Consider the following 25,153-nt stretch of genomic DNA (forward strand, 5'->3'; position numbering starts at 1 on the left):
ACAGTATATCATGTCTTTGAGCCGTACCGACTTCATGTTTCTTAAACTTTCCAAAGCCAAGAACACAAGACATTAGAGCGCACAGCAGTGATGTGAAGAGCTACAGAAGTGACAGCTTTGTGAGGCCCTTTGGCAAAAGAATAAACACTTATGTTCAATCAAAGACGTCTGTTAATAACAAGACGCTCTTTAAAACGGATCCTTTCATTTGTTTCACAGCTATGGGAATTTTTGCAATCATGTTTCTGTTCTGCTTTGACATCGTGTGTGTGTGTGTGTGTGTGTGTGTGTGTGTGTGTGTGTGTGTGTGTGTGTGTGCTTGTGATGTGATGGTGCAAGTGAATATGTGTTCGTGCCTGTCAGAGATGAGAAAATTAGTCGGGGTGTGTCGCTGCGAGCGCTTTGCATCAACCCTTGTGGCTGTGTGTGTCTTGTATTTGATACATGTGTGTGTGTGTGTGTGTGTGTGTGTGTGTGTGTGTGTGTGTGTGTGTGTGTGTGTGTGTGTGTGTGTGTGTGTGCCTGGGTGCATGCTTTTGTGTATGTGTGTTAAGCCAGACCCACCTTGCTGCCTCTTACATCATTCAGAGTTCTGCTGCCGATCAGAACATCAAATCATTTCTGTTACTTTCAGCTCAGATGTCTCTATATATCTTGAAATAAACCCTCCTCTCTATTTATACCACTCCCCAGTCAGGGTCAGTATTTGTCATTAGTTTCTTTTATTGAGTATTTCTCGGCGAGTGTGCAAGGTGATCACTTTGGTGCACCACAGCAACAGACAGTCCTCATTTATATCACACCATCAACATGAAGAGTGTTCTTTAAGTAGCAACCATCTGAAATCTATGAGCCTTTGTTTTTCATTTTAGAACAATTCACTTTTCTTATACAGTAAATAAAAAGCATTTCATCCGAGGTAATAAACATCCCTGTCAAGTACTCACAGGTACTGAACTTTAGTATTCTAGTGTTATATAGTACATCGCACTTAAACGCCATTATTCCAGAGGCAAATATTGTACATAATATAAAATCCCATTCTTGAAAAATAAACCCTAAACACATAGAATACAGCACATTGTTATATAGTATTTGAACCACCAGGCAAACAGATAACACCAACAATCAGCTTCACATCAAAACTCAGTGTAAATGTAAATCCCCAAATGTAACATCCTTAAATAAATAATAATAAATAATAAAAAAAGTAATATCTCTGATAGATTTTTGTAAAAAACTTCAGTACTTTCACCTTCACTTCAGGTGAAGTTGATTGATTCAAGCTTCTACTAAAGAGACTTTGTTGCTGCCTGTCTTAGCCAGGACACTCTTCACACTTCAAAATAGATTTGAAATTTCAACCAAGACTTTTAAGTAAAATTGATGTAGGGACTAAAAGATTGAAAAGTGTTGCAGAGAACATAAGTTGGTGTGAGCCCTGACTCGTTTGTTACCAAATCACATCAAGGTCCATATAAGTTCTAAACGTTTATTCAACAAAACGACAAAAATGATTGTAATGATGGTTATAATGACAAAGACGATAATCACGACGACCCACTCATCTTCTTTGTCTCCCTCCCGCCACACAACTTAGCAGGTCAAAAAAAGGTTAAGAAAGACACGCCCAAGTGCTAATGAACAGAAATATCACTCCCATTGAAGGAACAAATAATCAACACAGCTAAAATACACATTAAGACTCCTGCAATAGTCAGTCTGCTATTTCTACCCAACATGGTTAGAAATTCCATGTTATTCGGGGCGGCAGTAGCCCAGTCTGCAGGGACTTGGGTTGGTAACCTGAGGGTTGCCGGTTCCAAAATATGGAAGTTGGACTGGTGAAGTTGGACTGAGCAAGGCACCAAACCCCCAACAGCTCTGGTGCGCTCCCTGCATATAGTGTAGCAGCCCCACTCTGACATCTGTCCACTAATGCCAACCTGTTAGCAGGTCCTGGTTGTGCATGTGTGTACTTTGGGCCTACGTGTGTGAGAAGCATGTCTCTCAATAACAGAGGATAAACTAGAATTCCCCTCAGGGATTAAAAAAGTATGTAAAAAAATAGAAAGAAAGAAAATTCAGGTACTCTAGTTATGCAAAAGTTAAAATACAACAGTATGAAACATACTCATGTCTTAGAAACATACTCGTGTCTTAGAAACATACTCATGTATTAGAAACATACTCGTGTCTTAGAAACATACTCGTGTCTTAGAAACATACTCATGAATTAGAAACATACTCATGTCTTAGAAACATACTCGTCTTAGAAACATACTTGTGTCTTAGAAACATACTCATGTCTTAGAAACATACTTGTGTCTTAGAAACATACTCATGTCTTAGAAACATACTCATGTCTTAGAAACATACTCATGTCTTAGAAACATACTCATGTCTTAGAAACATACTTGTGTCTTAGAAACATACTCATGTCTTAGAAACATACTCATGTCTTAGAAACATACTCATGTCTTAGAAACATACTCATGTCTTAGAAACATACTCATGTCTTAGAAACATACTCATGTCTTAGAAACATACTCATGTCTTAGAAACATACTCATGTCTTAGAAACATACTTGTGTCTTAGAAACATACTCATGAATTAGAAACATACTCATGTCTTAGAAACATACTCATGTCTTAGAAACATACTTGTGTCTTAGAAACATACTCATGTCTTAGAAACATACTTGTGTCTTAGAAACATACTCATGTCTTAGAAACATACTCATGTCTTAGAAACATACTCATGTCTTAGAAACATACTTGTGTCTTAGAAACATACTCATGTCTTAGAAACATACTTGTGTCTTAGAAACATACTCATGTCTTAGAAACATACTCATGTCTTAGAAACATACTCATGTCTTAGAAACATACTCATGTCTTAGAAACATACTCATGTCTTAGAAACATACTCATGTCTTAGAAACATACTCATGTCTTAGAAACATACTCATGTCTTAGAAACATACTTGTGTCTTAGAAACATACTCATGAATTAGAAACATACTCATGTCTTAGAAACATACTCATGTCTTAGAAACATACTTGTGTCTTAGAAACATACTTGTGTCTTAGAAACATACTCATGAATTAGAAACATACTCATGTCTTAGAAACATACTTGTGTCTTAGAAACATACTCATGTACAGTATTTGTCCTACATTCAGTAAATTTAGTTACAGTGTAGTCACCGTTCAGCAGATTAAAGGGCTCCTGTGACATATATATCAAAACCCCAAATAATGTGCTATGAAAGAAATGTTTGTCCTCTACATCCTGCTACTGTGCTTTTGAAATAATTTATATTTGTACTACGAGTATGTATATGTTTCTTTTCTCTTTATACCAAATAGAAAGTTGAATCCTAAGAAAAACTCGACCCTGCTTGTTTGTCTTGAAATCATTTTTAAAGAGGTTAAGTGAATATATGATCAAATTATCCCTACACGCCAGAGATCATGTTAGATTTGGATTTTGCTATGCAGCTATAGCAACTATGTCTCCATTTAGATGCAAATAACGAACTCTCTTCAACTGCAGCAGCACACAGTTGTTTGATCTGAACATCGACCACTTCCGCGTTTCATTCTGAGTTTCCTTCATTTCCTGTCAGAGGCGAGCAGAGTGCTGTGGGCAGAGCACGCTGAGACAGAGCATGTAAATGCCCTGAGAATTCATGATATATAAAAAGGGGAAGTGCAGTGTCTAAAATGAAGAAGTGGGGTCAGAAATGTTCAGAATGCTGCACGAATACCGCCTTCTCCGGGGAGGTGGGGGCGTCGCACAGAGCAAGGGACGGTACCGTGTGATGAATGCAAAATTTGAGGGAATAAGGAAGAAGAGGCAGATTTAAAAATATATCTTTTAATCTGTTGAACACTGATGAAGAGAAACTGATGGATAAGAGACAGCTGTGTTGCAAGATGATAGTGTTGTGAGGGGTTTGAGGGAATTGGTTCTGTAATTGTAACATACCATAAAACTTCAAATAAAAACCGTCCAAATTTAAGGCCCAGTTCCTTTTACCAGCCTAACAAACGAAGAACTAAGGCAGGTCCCAATTATAGGCCCTGATGCATTAAGTGTTGAAATAGTTTGTCCAAGAGAGACACAATAATGTTAGTATGTGATTCATATGTGAGTGTGTGCGTCCACACAGTGTGAGCGCAGCCTCTCATCGAGAGTCTGCTGCATGACGATCTGGAAAAAGGCTAAAGAAATGTCCACCTCATTGAGTGACCAGAGGGACAGGGACGACTCTGCTGCTTGTGCTGGCTTGAAAGAAGGAATTAGTCTTGACATTTTGAAAACAAACATTTTTTTCATCGCTCCTGAAATTTGAACACCATATCATGTACTGTGAACAACTACAGACATTCTGACATGTTCACACAGATCCACAGGCCCGCACAGCACTCGTTAGTGATTGTATTAACAGGAGTCCCTCTCTCTCTCTCTCTCTCTCTCTTTCTCTCTCTTTCTCTCTCTTTCTCTCTCTCACAGTGCAACAGGTTGACATTGATGGGCTTTCAAAGCAAAATCAAACAAGTGATTAGTGATTAAATTTGTTAACAATATCCTGATTTTGTACGCAGTTAAATATTCTTTCTGGATTAAATTTAGAATGTTAAAGTCTTTCTTATCTTTGCTATGCATTGTTAGTTTTGTTTGACTCATCTTGTATTGACTCCTGTTTTGTGATACTGTAAACGGTCTCCCGTCCTCTACCTGTACGTCTCCCTCAATTCTTCTTCTCTTCCACTTAAGACCTTAAACAGGCTCATATAGCAGTTTAAACTTGACACCATCATTTCACACTTTGCCCTGAAGACATTGAAAAAGGAAGTATAACTGGGTTAAACTATACACACGTTTTTTTTTTTTTACTTGCTTCTTGTTATAAGGGTGTGGCTTCAGCTTAAAATAAAGTGAGATTGGAAGCAGTTTGTGATCAGTTATTAAATCTTATTAATCTCTAGAGAGAGAGAGAGAGAGAGAGAGAGAGAGAGAGAGAGAGAGAGAGAGAGAGAGAGAGAGCGGGCGAGCAGCTCAGCTCAGTTTAGTAAAACAAAAGTGCAAAAAACCACATCCTGAGACTCACTGTTTCACTATCCTCTACCTCATCGCTCCGTGAACACCACTGTTCCAATAATAGGACCAATGGTCTAAAGTAATGTCACATTTAAAAGAAAATAGTTTTTATAGAGACAGAACGGTCAGTTCCAATGAGAGCCGGCAGGCTGTCCAAACTGAAACAACTTTTCTAAGTACAGGGAGGTTTTAGGTTTCAGTGCAAAGCAGGAAATAGTGGTTTGCCTTTTAAAATAGCAAGGCCGCATTGTCATGGCAACCAGGTTGCACAGTGTTGCTTCTAACAGAAGTTCGGATCAAAATGGCCGCTTTTTCCTCTTTGTGACCTGATAATGCCTCAGCCCTGCAGGAACAGTTTCATTAGTCTGATCATCAGCAGTTATCCTTCATGAACACACGCTGAAATGGTTCTAATGTTTTTTTTTCTTTTGTAATTCCAGGTCAAAATGACGCTGGTAAGTAGAAATGAACACAATAACACTTCAACATTCAAATACATCATAACTGTTTGATGAAAGAAATGTTTTATTTCACTTCACTCTGTCTTTATGCTGCTTCATTTCTCTGCTGTCATCGTTATATCATCATATCTCATGATATAAGCATGCTCACCAAGTGAAAATATGATATTCTGTGCACAGTGAGAGACAAGATTTCATCAATCTTTTAAAGAAGTTAGGTTGACATTAGACTCCATTTTGATTTCCTCCCCTTCCAGGTTTTAATATCAGAAACAGAAGGAAACAACATGCAGAAACATGACAGATAGCTGCATGATAAGCAGACAAGACTGGTGTGAACCTGTTACCACTTTCAACATGTTTAGGTTTGCCTTTAATCTTTTGAAATGGATGCTGGGACTGCATTTATTCTTACCTACACAGAGTCCTTGGCTTTTTCGCCCAGCTTAAGCAAACTTACCTTCACTGCAGGCTTTATACCTAAATTCTGTTCTCTGATATGAGGGTACATAGTGTTCAGACATATTCATTTGTGTTAATGTGTTAAACGTCAATTTAGTTTTTATTCCAATGTGACCTCGGCCCTTTGCTGCATGCCATCCTCCACTCACTCCTCCCAATATTTCCCGTTTCAATTTAGTTGTCCTATCCGATAAAGCCAAAAAGGCCCCAAAAAAATGTACAAAGGGTTGATGATTTTTATTACTATTGTATTGAAGTTGGCATTGGTTATAAATGGACTTCAGTTCATCGACAGGAGCTGAGAGAGTTGTTTAAATGACACTTCCTAGTTAGGCTAGTTTTAATTATATTTTTATTTCTAGTCAGTTAAAGGTTTTAATAAAACAGAATATAATTTAATTTTTGAGAAGATAAGCTAGGTAGCTATTGATACAACATTATGCGAACAACTGATACAATCTTTAACTTCGTAATGTTCAAGCTGAATCAGGTTTCACAACCAGGAACTATTTGAACTCAGTTACATGTAATGCTCAATTCATTTTATTGTATTTTAGCCCCGTGCTGCTAAAGCCAACACTGTGAGTGGGACATTGGCCAAGAACCTATTAGTGTTGTAGGAGCTGTGATAGTGATTGTATGTGTGGCTTGACTAATGTTTTCTTGTAATGCAGATGTTTCATCCCCCATACTTCCAAACACCACAAACACTGCTGCCCCTTTGGTCACCAGCTTGTCAGGCAACTCCTCGCCTCCACACACCGTGACAGTAGCTCCTGTCATGTCTTCAGACACCTCAATCACTGCCACCCAAACCTCCACTCACTCTTCACTTATTACAGCCACCATGTCTGGTAATGTATTAAGACCCTGCTCTGTGTACAGCTTCAGAACAAATATAAGCATGGAAATCAGCCTAATATTCTTCTCCTGAAATATGAAATAGATATTATATCAGGTAAGACTCTTGTAAGTAAAGTGATTCTACTTGAAGATGACTCCTCCTGCTCTCCATCTTACAGCCACTACCTCTCCTGCAAGCACCTTACCCCCACCCACAACCAATTCAACCAGCGAGAAAACAAACCCTCAAACAACCACATCTCAAAACCAGATCTCAAATGCAAACACCACCTCCAGCACAGTGGCTCCGCCCACCGCAGGTTGGAATTTTCTCATTAAAAAGTTCCATGTTTGTTCTTGTACAGGACTGTGGTAAGATTGTTATATCCTTTGATACGATAACTAACTCTGAAAAGATGAATCCAAACACAAGCTCCCTTCCAAGCTGCTTTGGAAAAGTACTTTAATTTTTCATAATCATGCATTAATATTTTGATGTTGTATTTTCTTTTCTCATGTGAATCTTCTCCAGCCACCACAAAAACACCTCCACTATGTAAGTAGCTTAGTTCTTTTTTCTAAATCGAATAAAATACCTATTTAGTGGTAATAATAATAACTATAATTATAATAATAGCTTGAATTAATATAGCACCTTTCAATGGACCCAAGGATACTTTATGTCAGAACACACAAACAAAGGCAACACAATTATTGTAGCTGAGTTGAACACGTTGGTTACAAGAGTTTTTTTAAATCCTCAACTCAGAGCTGTGTTGTTTTAGCAGCCTCTGCCATTAATGTGTGAATGGGTGTGAATGATTAGGTCTGACCTGCGGTGTAAAAGAACTTTGAGTAGTCAGAACAGAAGACTAGAAAAGTGCTACACAAGCTCAAGACCACCAAATGTGTCCGTGCCTGAAGTGACTTTTTTTTTTAATGAAAGATGGTGCTGGAGTGGAGCAAGAGGTTGGCAAATGTTAAGTTATCAAAGCTAAATGGTCAGTGTGGTTGATTTATTAGCTGGTGAATTGGCTCGCTTACCCTGCAGAGAGTGAGACTCTGCGTTGTTGGTGGCTGAGCACAGCTTTTAAGACTAAAGAAGCAAAGAATGGACTCGTGTATCTCTGGTGATAGAGAGGCTTGTGACCAACACATATCATGGGCCTTCAAATATCTGTCTTCTCGTCACTACTGTACGCCAAAATCTCTCCAGAGAAAGCCCACAACAATCCTGACTCCTCTCCACTTGCTGATAAATAAATAAATGTAAAGTGCATACCTGGTCAAAGCATTAAATATCAATATAATAAAACAATAACTCATTAGAAAAGCTTGAGTCCAACATGATGGCCAGTTAAAGTCATAAACCACACAGATAGCCATATTGTTTGTGGATGAAAGATCCGACCAATGACATCAACGCAGCTAGGAGGTAAAGGTTAGTGACTGAATGAAAGCCAGCATGCCCCACCCAACTCTCACAGATCCATGCCCCATTGATTTAAAACTTACCATCAAAATGGAGAGTCATATAATAATGAATCCCCTGCAAGTTTTTATAAATACAAAAATGAGCTACAAAGACCAGAACGTGCTTTCACCCAGCCAGGATGTAAACATTTATTTCCGCTGTAAAAAGGGTATTTTAAACGGGATCCTATCATGAGATTGTTATTCGTTGTAATGTAATCCTGGATCCTCCTATCAGCTATTATCTGACAAACTTTTAACTTAAATCTCTTAAAACAGACATCTGTAGCAGTGCAGCTAACAATCTGGTTTTTAGACTCTCTCAACCCAAATTTCATTCTCCCCTCTCAAGTTACCAATTGGATTGTAAAAATTCTCACATAGAAAATAGTCTTGGCTGGATGTCCTTTATGGCTACCAATAAGTTTGCTGTTGCTCCCAGAGGTTTTACGACTGTATGACGATGGGTTTAAAAACTACTGTAGATTACAACTCCAGTAGATTTATACAGTGAGTGCAATCGACTCTGTTCATATCATGTGCAGGTTCTTACGCTGTCTCAACCATCAAGTTTGGCTTCAAGATAACCATAACAAGCTCTACCAATGGTATCTACGCCATAAAGATCAACGAAGAGGCCAAGCCTGAGACCAGAGTGTTCCACTCCAACCAAACCTCATCACATGAGATCAAACAGCTGAAGCCCTGTACTCAATACGAACATGCTGTGGAATTTAACAACAGTGCTGGCAACATGACGCTCTGTAGCTACACTGGAAATGAACCTTCTGAACTCACAACTCAACAAATGGGTGAGTGTAAATAACTACTATCTAATAGCATCTTTTTTATTTGTAGTTAAGCACTGAGTTTGGAGAGACATTTGTGCATCACTTTTTTGTTTCAGAACTGAAAGACATTGAAGACGGTAGCTGCATCCCAGGATATGTTTGTTACAGGAGTGATTGGAACATTGGCTCTTCAATGTCAGCATCTAATAATGTTGCAGTAGAGCGATGCCTCACTGACTCTACACAGTTTTGTATCAAACCTGCTATCAATGACATTTGCACAAACTTGACCACAACCTTCACTTCAGGAAAGTGTATGAACTCAACCTTCAAAATCATCAAAAGCATCCCTGTTGGTATGTATAGTAGCGTCCTACCATATTTATAGAATAACATCAATCCGTCGATCGTGTTGCATCATGTATAATATTTTGATTATTTGACTTTACAGAGTATTTGAATGCAAATGAATTACAACAGGAAATACCAACTGAACTTCCTGTAGATACAATACAAACAAGATTACCTCAAAACTGCAGTAATCTCGACATTGTATACACGTGTCTGGGTAAGTGAGATGAAACTATGTCTGCCATCATTATGAATTGATTTACATTGAAACAGACAATTTGCTATTGAATACTTACACTGTAGTAAGAAAGAGTTGAAAAGGAATTACAGCTTCAAGTAAAACTGAAGCAATCTGAAATGTAGGAGCAGGTGGAGATATTGTTGTTCTAAATCCTAAAGAGAAATGCTTACAGGCACTAAGGCACAAACAGCAGTGGTTGAAGAAATGTTGTCATTCTTTTGTTTCCTCAGATATGGATGAAAACAGTGAGCCCAAGCCATTGACTGAGCTGGAGCCCTTCACAAACTACAACTGTACGGGTCAGATCAAGGAAAACAATGTTTCCTTAAAGAACACAACTGCTATCAAGTTCAACATAGACTGTGGTATGTTTACTCTACTTCAGTTTAATCAGAGCAACAATCAGCTTGATGATGATTTCATTCTTACAGATGTCTAACGTTTCCTTACAGATCTTACAACTACAATCACAAAGACGTCTGTGACCAACACTTCTGTTACGTTGAGTTGGACTACAACCAGTCAGAAATGTAAAGATGTCTTAACCAAGTCTCCAAAGTTGACTTTTCTCTGCAGTTGTGTCCCTCATCATTCCACACATAAACGCAGTAAGTAAAGCTACTCTCCCCAATTTTCTTATTAAGTCAACATGAATGTAGTTTTTGTTTTTTTTGCAGGTTCTTTTAATGGTCAGTTCACCTGAATAGTTAAATATGATTTGGAAATGTAAATGATGCTACATGCTAACACTTTAGCATCCTGAGTGATAAAAGATGTTTGTTACCTGAGTTGACAGGTCGAATCAAAGTGTGTTGAAGATAAATCCTGAAGTTAAATGTCAAGTCGTGATTTTAAATATCATTAAAATTATAAAGTTTGGATAGTAATCTCGAAGAAGAATTTCCATTGAACAAATGTCTGTTCATTTTTCACGTATCATCAGATGAGTGACACAATGGTAAATTAGCCAATGGGTGCTCAGATAGAAGCTCTTGTATTTGCTGAAGGAACTAACTGGGTGTTAAGTCAAAATCTCAAGCTATGCACATTTTGTGACATGTTCTTGATCCGCCAGCAGTAGTTGGTCCCCAAAGAGGGTAAATAGAGCTAACACTAGTGTTTTACTATCCTTATAAATCCTCACAGTGAACAGGATGACTTTGAACATCAAATAAAGAGTGAGGATGTGACCGACAAATCAGTGACCTCACAGAAGCGCCACTGTTTGGACTTTGGCGTTTTACCGTCGAACACATTATAACTTTATACAATATATAGTAAAATGTCAAACATATTGATATTTGCAGCTTAAAACTGAGTCAGTAAATGACTGGTTGTTCACTTAACAAGCCAAAAAAATCATGAACTTTGATGAGTTAACTATAAGTTTGTCATGGGGTGTAAAGATATGAACTGGACCCAAAGTGCAGAAACCAAAAAAATATTTATTTTAACGAAAAGGCAAACTCAAAAACTTAAATTCAAATCCAAAACGGTCAAAAACTGGTAAGCACAGGTAATGAGACACTGGCAAACAACTGACATCCAACAATGATCTGACACAGAAGGGAAGGAACAATGGGTGAATCCAAATTGCAAAGTGCCTACACAATCTTTCAGTAGTCAGTAGACAGTAGGCGCGCACAGTAGGCAGATATTTGTTCCTACTTGGGTCTGATTCATTCAGTACGGAAGTGGCGTCATTTGCGTTACCCGAACCGGCCGCATCCATCCTCTTTTTTTATTTGTATTTCTTTAGCTTTATTCAAGAAGAGTAATGCACATATAGGCTACAGTCAGTTAAACGAAAAACAGTATCGCAATGTAAATCAAGTAAAAGACATTTGTTACAGTTTTTGTTAATTAAAGTAGTGATTTCAGACCGGACTTTAACTCTAGATTAGAAATGTATTCAATTAATCCATGCTCTTTTGTTTTGATTTGGAGGCGCACGTGAAGTGACGATTTACGTTTAATTTCGCACAGCATTGTGGGTGATAAAATACAATTCATTTCCTGAAAGGATGCATCCAGTCCATACTGCATAAAAACCAGAAGTTAGTATCCATGCTGAAATGTTCAGTCTACTGAGGTGCACCCAAAAAATGTCTACTGAATGACCACAAAGGTTCAGTCTACTGAAACAAGGGAAACAAGCAACACTAGGATAGACAGGATAAATCACAACAAGGAAACCTGAACTTTGAAATAGACAAAAATACCAAACTAACTAAGACCAGTACCATAACTAGTGAATATTAAGGGGCTTTGGTTTGCAGTGCTAGATCTGATGAACTTCCACTGACAAATAAAGATTGATTTGTTGATTGACAGACTGATTGGTCTTAGATGCCTTATTGTTCAGTCAGATGTTAATGATGAATCAATAATCGATTAATAACGGTTTAGAATTTCTGAAAAGAAGAAAATCTCTTTTCTTTACAAATTTACCAGCGTTCACATGTAATAGGCTTCCATTTAATAAACATATATGGAGATTAATGTATTTTATATGCTCACAACTCATGCTCACACATTTTCTCAAATAGTCAAACCAGGAGGATTCTGTGTATTGTGAAGAGGGTCGATGGTTTTATAACACTTTATGTTGATTTTAAAAAGGTGTTTCATTTGGTCGGCCTTATTAGTTTAGAAACGGCGGTAGGGCCACGTTTGGCTTTGTGTTGTTACGCAGCGCCGTTGAATAAGGACAGTTAAACTCTAAAAATAGCGTTGTTTTCAAGAGAGAGCCTTGTTTTTTATTTATTTAAATAGTTTGTATTTAATGAATTCATGTTTCATGTAACTGTCGTGATAGTATAATGGTGTCAATTAAACAAACTGAGGAAAATATGTGTGTTTTGTAGCTCATTAATTATTAATGATTTATCGATTATTGATTGTTAACATGTTCAACTATTGGTTAAGAGAAATGACGAAGATGAAATTTGAAACCCTACAGTTACAGGCGAACCTTCAAGCAGAGGAACATGTTTAATTAAAAAACTGGAACCGTACACCATCTATACATGTGATGTTGAACCCCACTACAAGAACAAAGATTTGGACAAAAGAACTTCAATAAAAGATGTTGAGACTGACGTTGGCAGTAAGTTTAAAAAAGTTTATTTTGGAGTCAACATGTTGATTAGAGTCAACATGTGTAAAATAATAACAGACTATCCGGGTATGTATAAAGGTCATGTATTGCACGTGTTGTTGAATATTAAGTTAAGACAAATGTTCATCAGTCAAAGTGAATGTCTTTCTGAAAGTCATAATTCTTTAAAGAGAAGACTCAAACTGTGACAAACTATACTTCATTTACTCAGTCTGGTTATAAAACAGACTTATATTTATACTGAAGCCTCTTTATGAGCTACAAAGCAAAAGAGTCCACCTGCAAGAAGAAGATTTCAATGAAGTGATTTTCTATTCCTGTAAACACTGCTGTTGTGAAGGTGTCAGATGATTAGACCATTGACTACATCCAGCCACCAAAACAGCCTTTTTTTTCTTCTTCTCATTCTTAAGAGAAAAGGTTTCACAGTGAGTGATACTGTTAAAAGACAGCAGGATGAGATTAAATGTAGCGTTACATCCAAAAAGGTCGCAAAAGTTGACACAAACAGAAAATTCCTCACAGGAGCTATAAGCTGTAATGGAAATTACAATGAAGCTGCAATGATCAGTGAAGAATGAATAGTAAACATATTAATAATAGACTTCTGATTCAAATAAAAGTGGTCATTCTCCATGTTTTTCTCTGAAGCTTTGTGAAAGTTAGAGTCTTGTTTGTAAAGTAAAACGTGTTGTTTTTTTCCGACAGTACCAGCTAATATCTCTGATCCGGAGGTGTTTCCACTAGGGCATAATGAGATAAAAGTAACCTGCACTCATTCAAAAAAATTTCATGGACCTGGAGGGTATTACTTTGCACGTCTTCGTTATAACGGTGACATTAGGAAGCTACGAAGTGAAACATGTCATTTTATATTCAAAGATCTGAGCTACTCTACAGCATACATCCTGGAGGTTTGTATGATCCCAATATTTATGTTGTCAAGATTTTTTATATATAATATAAATGTTTTCTCTTTTTCTTCAAAAACTACAATTCCTGATTAAGGTTATTTTTCTGTTTAATTCCAGGTGTTTGCTGGCAATGAACGATTTGAGGGAAATCTGAAGCACAGAACAGTTAACACTGAATGTAAAGAGCTGTTTATATCAATATGACATTTAGATAATTTTTTCACATACAGTGTAACTTTAACATAAATGCTCCCTTTGTGGTATCATTTCCTGATTACTTTACAGATAATGACAAAGCCGTCATTGGGTTCCTCATCTTCCTCATCATCCTCACGTCTGTGGCCCTGCTTTTGGTTGTCTATAAGATTTTTATTCTCAAGCGCAGACAGTCCCAGTAAGATTCGCTCTCTTTTCTCCTGCATCAGTTTGAGTCCGACTTTGCTTTTCGTTTTGAATTTTCCCTGTAATTCTTACAGCTTCTGTACTGATAAAGGCAACATCTGAAGTTACAGTCCATAATTATTTTCATTATTAACAGTGGTTCCCTGGTCTTATTTTTTAAAATCTATAATTATTCTACATGTATAGTTTCTGAATCTGTGATGCTGATCTTTATTATTACCTTTTCAGCGATATGAGTGAAAACATCAAGCTCATTACAACAAGTGAGTTGACTTTTTATTGACTGTTCCTCAATCTTTACTAGAACAAAATGATCAATCTATAGAAGTGTAAAAATGGTTCTCACATATGGCAGCTACTATTGCTAATATTTTAGATAATCAGAATATAAAGATTTATTTCTATACATATATATACTATACTGTTCATTTGGAGTATTAGAACATTCATAATTCTCCAGCACTTTATTGTTACCATGTCTCATCCCCTGCCTGCGTTGTTCTTGTAGATGATGAGGAGAACCTGCTGCCTGTCGAGCCCATTACAGCTGAGTTCCTGCTGGAGGCCTACAAGAGGAAGCTGGCTGATGAAGGGAGACTTTTCCTGGCAGAGTTTCAGGTAGTTCATGTTGTTGTTATTGGTTTTTTGAAAAAGAAAAATGAATGTGCATTCTGCAAAAAAAGTGTGAATGGTACTCTATAATTGTTGTTTGATTTCTCTGACCTGAGTTGCTTCTCTTTTCAGAGCATCCCCAGAATCTTCTCGAGGTACTCTGTGAAAGAGGCCAAGAAGCCATGCAACGCCCCGAAGAACCGCTACGTGGATATCCTGCCATGTGAGTCTGTTGTGAGCTAAAGGAGATCTTAGCACTCATGAGATGTATGATATGTATTTATTCACAGCTTTTACCTTTTTTTTTTAAACCAAATGTATCATTGGTCAGTATCCAAACCAGTAACTGTAGTTGGGTAGTGGTTTGCTCTAATATTACTTCAGTATCTGCAATTTATTAAACATGTTGCAAGTCGATGAATAGGTAAGTTTTATTTTAAAATTGTATTCACACAAAGTTTCAATCAGGTTGACACCTAACCAGAAATGTAGTTCAAACTTTTTAGGATCATATCCTTTAGTGGAGGACTATGACGTCATCATCTGTAACTGTGGCTTTACCTGTTCAAACATAAAAGCTAACAGTCTCTGTTTGTGTGTGTTTGGATATAACACAGGAGGTGGAAGTGTTTTTAAGCAGAAAGTACATTAAGTCAAGGCATTTTTTGGTATTTTCTATATTAATTGATCTTTTGGCAATACAATTGTTTTACACCAAACAATTACACTGATTTTATATTTGTATAACTAAACATACAATCCATTTAAGCTCCTTTGAGATGTTTTGTTTACTGGTTATGAAACTGAAATTAGTTCTAATGCCTCTATGACTTATAGCAGTATTTTTCAAGCCCCTGGGGGGTCGCCAGAGAGCGCCAGGGGGGTCGTGAAAACTTGGAGGGAAGAGAGAGTAAAATGGAACAAGAATAAAAAACATATTACAGTATTTGTGACAATAAAATAGTAATGTGTCTTTTTAGCTGTTATCAATCAATGCATGTTGAAAGATACATTCTTTTTTTATGACAATCTTTCAGTAAAAAAGAATAACACACACATTAGTTCAAGGATTTCAAGAAATGTTGCAAGAGGGGGGTCACCGTCTGAGGTTAACGCGATATGGGGGTCATGTCATGGTAAAGTTTGATAAAACTATCAGTAACATGATTGTTTATTTCTACATTATGATTATTTATGCCTTAAGCCTCTGCTGCGGGGTAGCTGTAAGATGAGGTGGTTATACACACTCCTGAAACTGCCAGTCTTTACAATTATCAAGGGAAAGATCCTCAATGAGTGATACACTTGGAACTGGAGAATTCCTCAAAGGGAACTTTAATTTTTCCAATTCAGCACCTGTTCTTTCAATCCCTCTGTTGGTCTCTCTTTTTATACATAATAACAAGCAACATTTGGAAGTAAAAAAGTATCTGTTCTCATCACAATATTTGTAAAATATTTTTCATATTTACACACTGCATCTTTATTACATTTCTAATACATTCTGACATACAGTACTTTGATGAAATGTTGAAGAACTGTTGACATGTTTCTTAGATTTATTTTGTTATTGACATTTTTTTTGTCTTGACACAGACGACCACAACCGTGTGCAGCTGGCCACTGGAAACGGAGAGGCAGGATGTGACTATATCAATGCCAGCTTCATTGATGTATGGAAATATTGTAAACATACAACTTCTACTGCTACACTCTTACTTATTGTCAAGCTTTAAAGAGGACATATTATACCGGTTTTTCCACCTTTTAAAAACATCTGTGCTGTGCTTTGGTCAAAATCTAACATGAATCAAGCACCAGAGGAGGTTTGTGACCCTGTATAAACCAGCTCTATGAGAACGCTCCGTTTTGGTGTGTGTGTCTCTTTAAATGCAGTGAGCCCCCCCTGAGTTTCCCGGTAAACATCACTCATTCGCTAGCGAGAATAAAAATTGATCTAGTCTGGGGGTGGAGTCCATGGGTGGAGATCCCAGGGGAGGGGAGGGGATTTTTTTTTACCAGAATCCCACTGTGACGTCACAAGGAGAGCACATTTGAAGCGGGGCATTTTTCTCTGTGTTGTAAGATGTTTGCAGACCACAAACAAATGACTGGATGTGTTTATTTCACATTTTGTGGGTCGGTAGACACTCAGGTTACCCAAATATACTGTATGTTCAAATCCCCTTTAGTAAACTACACAAAACATTGAACATGGAAGCAGTACTTGTCTTGTAAAACGTTCGACTTAGTTAATTTCTTGAAAAACCCACAACGTCTTAAAAATCATTTATTTCCCTGCTGCAGGGGTACAAGGAATCCAGGAAATACATTGCAGCTCAAGGTAAGATCAAACCCTCATATCTATCAAATACACAGCAGTATGTTTCTGGTTGATTCAAATTGTGCATGTCTGTTAACAGTATTTATATATATTTTTAATAATGAAGGATTTGTGTTAAAGGGCCAAAGGAAGAGACTGTGTGCGACTTCTGGAGGATGGTGTGGGAGCAGCAGTCCTCTATCATTGTCATGGTAACACGTTGTGAAGAGGGAAACAGGGTAAGTTCAGGGATTTTTTTTTTTTTACTTATTGTAGATATCAATGTTACATTGACACAGGGTTACAATTACAATAACTGACTGTCTTGAGTCTGTCATAACAAATCTTACATCACAGATATAAATAAATCTATTAGGCCCATAATTCACAACTACAATGTCTGGAAAGCACTGTAGTCCTTCATGGAGAATGTCTTCTTATTTCATTTGTTGATGTGTAAACTTTTAACAGACATCAGCTCCTTGTTGCCCTTTGAGGTTAGAAGGATTAGTGGACATTGTTAGTGATGATGAGTTACTCATGTGCAAAGTTAGTGTTTCACTTTCTATCTCTCTCCTCTCACTTGTTGTGTTGCAGGTAAAGTGCGCGCAGTACTGGCCGTCTGTGGTGCAAGAGGCCGAGATCTTTGAGGAGTTCATCGTGAAGCTGAACTCAGAGGACAACTGTCCCGATTACACCATCCGTCGTCTCAGCCTCATTAATGTGAGTCCTAAATGATGAAAATGTACAGTGTGTTTTTGGTGTGAGCCATATGCAAAGTGTTTATCTTTACTTTTTGAGTATGCACGTGCTGTTACAGCCAGCATATCTGTCCCCATACAAATATCTATATAGATACTTTTAATACATCTGGGTATTTATATTTTACTCTGTGCAAATATAATTCCATCTATGTCTTGCAGAAGAGGGAGAAGAACTCAGAGAGGGAGGTGACCCACATCCAGTTCATCAGTTGGCCCGACCATGGCGTCCCAGGGGAGCCACATCTTCTCCTGAAACTGAGGCGGCGTGTCAATACGTTCAAAAACTTCTTCAGCGGCCCCATCGTCATCCACTGCAGGTGAGCATACAGTCTTACTCTGGGTGATCTAACATTGACTTCTTATTGAAGTAAGAATCAAAATGCAAAACTTTTAATCCTCTCAAAATGAAGCTAACTCTCATATGTCACTGTTATCCTTTGTTATCTCTGTATTGTTGTTTTATTGGTTCATTTTTTACATTTGTTTCCATGTGAACATTAACTAATGTCTCACTACATGGTTGGATGTTAAACTGATTTTTGTATTTGTACTGATACAGTCTGTGTGAAATGACCACAATGTTTAATCTAATCTATTGTAAAGCTGGACTTTCAATTTGGAAAGGCAGCTTGGGAAACTTTTTTGTACCGTCACCAAAGTTAGGCACATTTCTAATATCATCTCTCAATTTCTCAATCTTTATGTGAATAGTGCCAATTCATAACAAATGTTATCTCAAGACACTTAACAAAAGAGCAGTAAAATACTTATTACTCATTGTAGTATTATTTGCAAAGACTCAACATGAATCCTTTACTGAAACTTGGAATGTGTAATAACCCATATATTATCTCAATGTCATTACCTCATGAGCAGCGCAGGAGTCGGCAGGACAGGCACATACATTGGCATCGACGCCATGATGGAGGGTCTGGAGGCGGAGGGCAGAGTGGACATCTATGGTTACGTAGTCAGACTCCGCAGACAGAGATGTCTGATGGTTCAAGTGGAGGTAAGCTATCAATTAAGATCATGCAGCTTAACAGAGATAATAAAGTGGAGCAGGGTGCACAAGCTTGGGTAGAACTACTAGGAACTGGAAGAAGACAATCAAACAGCTAGACTACACTAAAGCAGTGGTTCTCAACTGGTGGGTCGGGACCCAAAAGTGGGCCGCGGAGCCGTTTGCAGTGGGTCGCGAAGGTGTGCCTGGAAGAATAATTGTGTCCAAAGGTCTATGGAGCACTTTTTTTAAACAAGATTGTTTACTTCAGTTTCTTTGGTCTATCAGGCTGTGTACCATCTGAGGTCCAAACTGCACACTTTTTTATTAAATACAATCTGATTGACTGAAGAATAGCTGAAATTCTGGTTGCGATTTTTCATGAAGCAGTTGGTGGTGGGTCCTGAGGCTCGACCAGTTGAGAAACACTGCACTACAGTATATATTGTAAAAGACTGGTTTGGTTGGTATATAGACTTCCCGAGGTGGCTTTATATCTAAATGTGTAATTAGTCACAGCTACAATAAGTCAATGAATGTATTCAGGTTTGTAAAGGGATAAGAGTTTAGAATAATCTGAAACTATAAATACTCTTTGCAGCTCACCAGTATGATGCTCTGAAGTGGAGTTATCAAATAACAAATATTTTATTACTTTCAATTTAACTTACATATATTTAAGTATTAGTATAAATTCTTAATAATTAATTGGCATAGATCATTATTTTAGCTTTTTCAAAGGTTTGTTTTTGGGCATTGATGCCTTTATTTAGAGATAGATCGTGGATAGAGCCTGAAATCAGGGAGAGAGAGAGAGAGAGAGTGGGGAACGACGAGGGGGAAAGGCACCACAGGTCGGACCCGAGCCTGGGCACCACAACCTCTGAACATGGGGTGTGTGCACCAATCACTGCACCACCGGCTCCCCAATTTGAGCTTTTCTCATTTTTTAGAAATACATTCAAATTCTATATGTTGCTGATGTCAAGTTATACATTTCAGACATTTTAACAGTACAATATAGTAGAAACGCACAGTACCAGATGTGCTGACATGACAGGTTTATTAGACGATAACTACCCTGAGATCTCACACGGCTGGTTTAATGGTTCATGTGTTTGATGTTTTATGAGCTGTAACAGGTTGTGCAAAGAATGGATGTGACATGGGTGTGACAGGTTACATTTTTGTTTTTATATTTGCATTTCTTTATATATATATATTTATATTTCAATATATATATAAAAGGCTGACTATTTTCATAAAGAACATGGGTAATGTTAGCACAGTACACCACTAGCATCTTAACCAATAACAAAGGAGGATGACAACTTGTATACGATTGGATGAGTCTGAGATGTGGATTGTGTGTGGATAGCAACATTTGTGTTCCTTTTTGACAGTTTGATTAATAAGGTAAGAACTTTTGTCCTCTCTCAGGCCCAGTACATCCTGATTCACCAGGCGCTGCTGGAACACAACCAGTTCGGAGAGACAGAGATCACTCTGCCTGAGCTGCACAGCTCACTGTCCACGCTCAACCACAAAAACTCTGATAACGAACCATCCTTATTAGAAGAGGAGTTTGAGGTATGAAACTCAGTCATTCATCCTTTTTAGAAGTCTTGAAATGATCAGAAAAACGTTCTTCTATTCTTTTTTTCCCCCACCCACCTCTCATAACCAAATATGGAAGAGAACAAACTTATGTATATAACTGTGAATTAATTAACAATTAAAATAAAATCTCTTTTGCAATTCAGAGACTCCCTACCTTTAAAAACTGGAGGACATTTAAGTCTGGGATCTCAGAAGAAAACAAGAAGAAGAATCGTACTTCTTCTGTCATCCCATGTAAGTGTCAGCTGAAAACTCATACTACGTTTACATTGTACTACTTATAACAAGGGGCGCCGTATGGGCTAGAAAAGTGACTTATGAACTTATTAAAACATTAGTTCATTTTTTTTCAATATCAATTAGTTTTATTTTTTTCTTTGGTCCCAGCTTGTAGAATAATTTTGTGTATGTGGTCTGTTAGTCTGTGAATCTATTCATATACCTGAACCTTAACAGATGACTACAACCGAGTGTTGCTGAAGCTTGATGAAGGACACAGTCGTGACAGTGAACATGATGAGGATGAAGAGGAAGAATCATCAGATGAGGAAGACGAGGACTCCACAAAATATATCAATGCCTCACACATAGATGTACGTTATAACTTTCAGACTTTTTCTGCATAACACTGACAGGACATTTCTTATCCTTAGAGTAATTGTTTTTTTTAAAAAGTGTACATACATATACAAATACATTCATTTGGACTTCGTGTGATAACAAACCGATGTGTTTTCTTATCCATTCAGGGTTACTGGGGCCCACGCATCTTCATCGCTGCACAGACTCCGCTGCCAGACACCATGGCTGACTTCTGGTCCATGGTTTATCAGAAGAAAGCCTCAACTATCGTCATGCTCTCAGACTGCAGTGAGGGAGAGAAGGTACTAAATATAGTGTGATGCTGTCTGTACATAGACCCTTTTTAAAGGGAGGCGTGGATTAGATACTTATTGCCAATTAGGAGAGCTTTTACATTTTTTTTCTTCTTATGATTTCTTTGCATTATATTTAATTAATTTTTTCCAAAATGTTGGTTTGGATAAAAGAAAATGTGAAACGAACAACATGCATGAGATTTTATCACGTGTGACGGTTGTACACTTCAGGGGTTCCCAAAATAACCTGCCAGAGACTGGGGACCCCCACTGTCCCTGAAAGTGGTTAAAACACTTGTGGCACACAGTGACACCCACGAAAAGGCCAATCCAAACACTGGCATAAGAACAACACAAACGCCTCAAATATATTATTTCAGTATGTCTGAGTGCATTTTTTTATTAACAAAGAGAAACAGACACCTACATTGTTGCAGTCATGTGCAAAAACATTTTTACACATTACTTTCATTTCAGAACAAATCTCACTTGGGGACTTTGGATTTATTTTGAATTAAACAACTTTTTTTCCTCAATAATGGGTAAAATAATCCATTCAAATTTTTATTTGAACATCTTGGGATTCCCTTATCAGTGTCTTGTGACCCTGCAGGGGGTCCCAACCCGCGCTTTGGGAACCACTACACTTTACTGTCTCAATATAAAGAGAATAAAAAATACTTATTTCATCTTACAAACAAAAAAAAAAACCCATATATATTCAGTAAATGTGTGTCTTCCTGTTTAAATTAGTCTGACTGTGTCTACTGGGACAAAGACAAGAAAACATTCGGGGACTTTGAAGTGGAGGTAGCAAGCACAGACATCACCCCGACCTTCACCACCCGAAACATGCTGCTGCGCCATGTCAAGGTAACACAGCAACAACAAAAAAGTCTGCTCCGTCTGTATCAGGATGTCATTGCTGTTCGTTTCAGATCGCAAGCTCTTTTAACCCAACATGGCTTCTGTCAACAGAGGAAAGAGAGTCGGCCGGTGAAACATTTCCAGTTCCTGAAATGGGAGAGCGAAGAGCTGCCAGAAAAACCTCAGTATCTGACCGACATGATCAAAGACATCAAGCATAGCTGTGGCAGCGACAAATCACAGCAGAACAATTCCACCGTGGTCCACTGCAAGTAAGACAACATCTCCAAAAATTAAAAAAAAAAAAAAGTAGTGTGTATACAACCACAACTTATGCTTATATGTTTGCTAAAGAATGGTTCAAGGCTCGCTAACTCTTTTGAAAGAAAACAAAACGATTTTCATATAGCCAAATCATAACAAACAGTATCGCATGAAACTTCACCTATAGAGCAGGGTTAGAACATGTTCTTTATTATATTATTTATAGAGAACCACCTAAGCCAACGTGGGGAAGCACTCAACAACAGCAGCATGGAAATTAAATGTCTTAAAACAGCCAGATACCTCAGGCAGAAAGGAGCTGTAGGTGGACATCTTCCTTGATCAGTTCAGACCTAAAAAGCCTGACAGAGGCCAAAAATCATGTAGCACATCTTACACAGTTGCCTTTGTGATGAAAAGTATTTCTAGAAAAAGCTGGTCAGTTTTTAGTCTGGCTCCTAAAATCTCCAGAACTGAGTGGAAAAAAAGTAAGCATGTTACTCATTTAAAAAAAAATGTGTTAAATAATATTCTCTTTAGTCTAGAGTGTGCATGTTATATTTTTCTATTTTAATGGCTCAGAGCCTAAGTCCTCCACAAGTACAATTTGGCCCATATTTTCAAACACATTGAAGTGAGAAAATGTCTGCAGTAAGATACATTTATCAAGCTTCTTACATTAATGCCTGAGAGAAACATTTCCTTGCATAATGATGGTGGTTAATCACATTTTAGGAGAGCAGAGCAGGAATAGCCAATCAACCCAGCCATCAATGAAACATTTTTATCCACTATAGATAGATAGGAATTATGAAATAATGAAAGTTACGTAATGGAAAGAAGTCAAAAGAGAAGTAATGTTCATGAATTATTAAGATACTGCAGCCCACCATGACCTAAAAAGGTGTTGTTAAAGGGATGAGTAGGTGAATAGTGTGTCATCATAACCTGTGTGTGTGTGTGTGTGACTCCTCAGCGATGGCTCGTCCCGCACTGGGGTTTTCTGTGCTCTCTGGACCTTGCTGGACAGCGCTGAGACTGAGAAGCTGGTGGATGTTTTTCAGGTGGCCAAAACTCTGCGCAAGGAGCGACAGGGCATGCTCTCCAGTCTGGTAAGAAAGAAGAGCAACTCAGAATCTGTCAGTGCAAAGTTACACAACCTAAACTTCCAACAGCGCTCAAAGTGAACAATTGCTGATGTGTTTCACGTATCCCCCACCACATTTCAGCCTTGTTCTCCCTTTGGGAATAAAAAATATATTCCCCTTTTAATTCAGCCCTTTTCCTTTGAAAAAAGAATTAAAGGTTTAAGCTGATGATAAATATAAAGAGATATCTTAAAAGACCAAAATGATCTATTATCTAGTTCCTCTGTAAGTATTCCTGGTTCTGTAGCTCTCTGACTTGACACTGTTACTTCCTACTTAAGATCTTACTGAAAATCAAGACACCCACTTGTTTTGGTACCTGCCCAGAGAAACTTACAATTATGATTATTATCAAACAAAAAATATATAATAAAATAAAACCTCTAATGAGTACGATCAAATTTAAAAAATAAAAATAAAATGTAAAGAAATGTATAGAAAACAGTTTTATGATGACAATATAAATCTGTGGCTCAAAGGAATCATCTATAATATATCAGGCTATAGCTACCTAAGTGTTTATATGACACATTCAGTGTTGGTTTTGTTAATTTCATGAATTTCTTTGTTGGAAAGAAAAGCATGTCATCATGTGTGATTTAAAACCTGATTTCTTGTGCTCTTTTTCTGTGGTGCCTTTAGTGTGAGCCTTAACGCCTTCATTATAGCACCAAACCTTCATGTTTGACTTAATTCCACCTCTGTCTCAAACAGGAGCAGTACCAGTTCTTGTACAACGCACTGGAGGGGGTCTTTCCTGTTCAGAACGGGGACGTGAAAGCAGCACAGGCCTCCGCGGCCGACTCCGTCCTGATCGTTAATGAAACCAAATCAGCAGCAGAGCCCGATGAGCCAGCCAGCACTGCCAGCAAAGGCCAGCAGGGGGCAGGAGAGAGCACTCCTGATGTGGGTGATGGAGTAAAGGAAGAGAAAAAAGAGGAGGCTGAAAAGGTTCCCACCGAGACAACACCCCTGGAGGACAGCAGCAACGGTCCTACGGTCACTGCTGAGGTCTGAGGAGGGGTTGCGTACAAATTTCTGCCTACTACTTTGGAAAATAAGCGCTTTAGCTTAATGCTTTCTCATATTATACTTAATGAATGTAAAAAACAATGTAAAGATGAAGCTCAGAATGGCTTGAGATTTGTGAAAGAATTTGATCAAATGTTTAATGTCAATTTTTAAAAGTACAATTTAAACTAAGTTATAAATATCTTAGAAGAGAACGTTTCACATTGAAGAGAGTGCAAGCAAATTTTACAATAATGCTGTTGTCAAACTAGAGTCCTTTACTGTATCGTGAGGCACGGGAAATTCTAAATATAAAGTGGGTGCAATTTTATATATCCCACTTTAAGTGCATGTTGTTTTGAATTAAGTTTATATGTTTTTTTTCTCTTGCAAAATAACCAGAAGCTGTGTTACACATTTCTATATTTCTAGTGTAGCAGAGTCATTATGATGTTGTGTTAAAGATTTCAAAGAAGTTTAAGGTATTACTTTGC

At 37.7% G+C, this 25,153-nt stretch overlaps 1 protein-coding gene across 1 annotated transcript; it reads left to right on the forward strand.

Annotated features, from left to right (window-relative positions):
• Positions 1–5,843: 5,843 nt before the first annotated feature.
• On the forward strand, positions 5,844–25,010 carry ptprc (protein tyrosine phosphatase receptor type C). The gene is made up of 29 exons (XM_061034127.1): positions 5,844–6,887; positions 7,056–7,196; positions 7,409–7,432; positions 8,895–9,161; positions 9,257–9,496; positions 9,592–9,708; positions 9,963–10,097; positions 10,185–10,340; positions 12,695–12,841; positions 13,562–13,767; positions 13,885–13,945; positions 14,053–14,161; positions 14,398–14,432; positions 14,678–14,787; positions 14,914–15,004; positions 16,378–16,454; positions 17,089–17,125; positions 17,246–17,343; positions 17,702–17,827; positions 18,028–18,185; positions 18,745–18,880; positions 20,312–20,461; positions 20,635–20,725; positions 20,948–21,084; positions 21,241–21,375; positions 22,123–22,242; positions 22,348–22,508; positions 23,477–23,612; positions 24,363–25,010. The coding sequence occupies exons 1-29, from the start codon at positions 6,689–6,691 to the stop codon at positions 24,663–24,665; spliced, it is 3,903 nt and encodes a 1,300-aa protein (XP_060890110.1). The 5' UTR covers positions 5,844–6,688; the 3' UTR covers positions 24,666–25,010.
• The last annotated feature ends 143 nt before the right edge of the window (positions 25,011–25,153 follow it).

The sequence above is a fragment of the Labrus mixtus genome, chromosome 3, assembly GCF_963584025.1.
Source record: "Labrus mixtus chromosome 3, fLabMix1.1, whole genome shotgun sequence".
Lineage (NCBI taxonomy): Eukaryota > Metazoa > Chordata > Actinopteri > Labriformes > Labridae > Labrus > Labrus mixtus.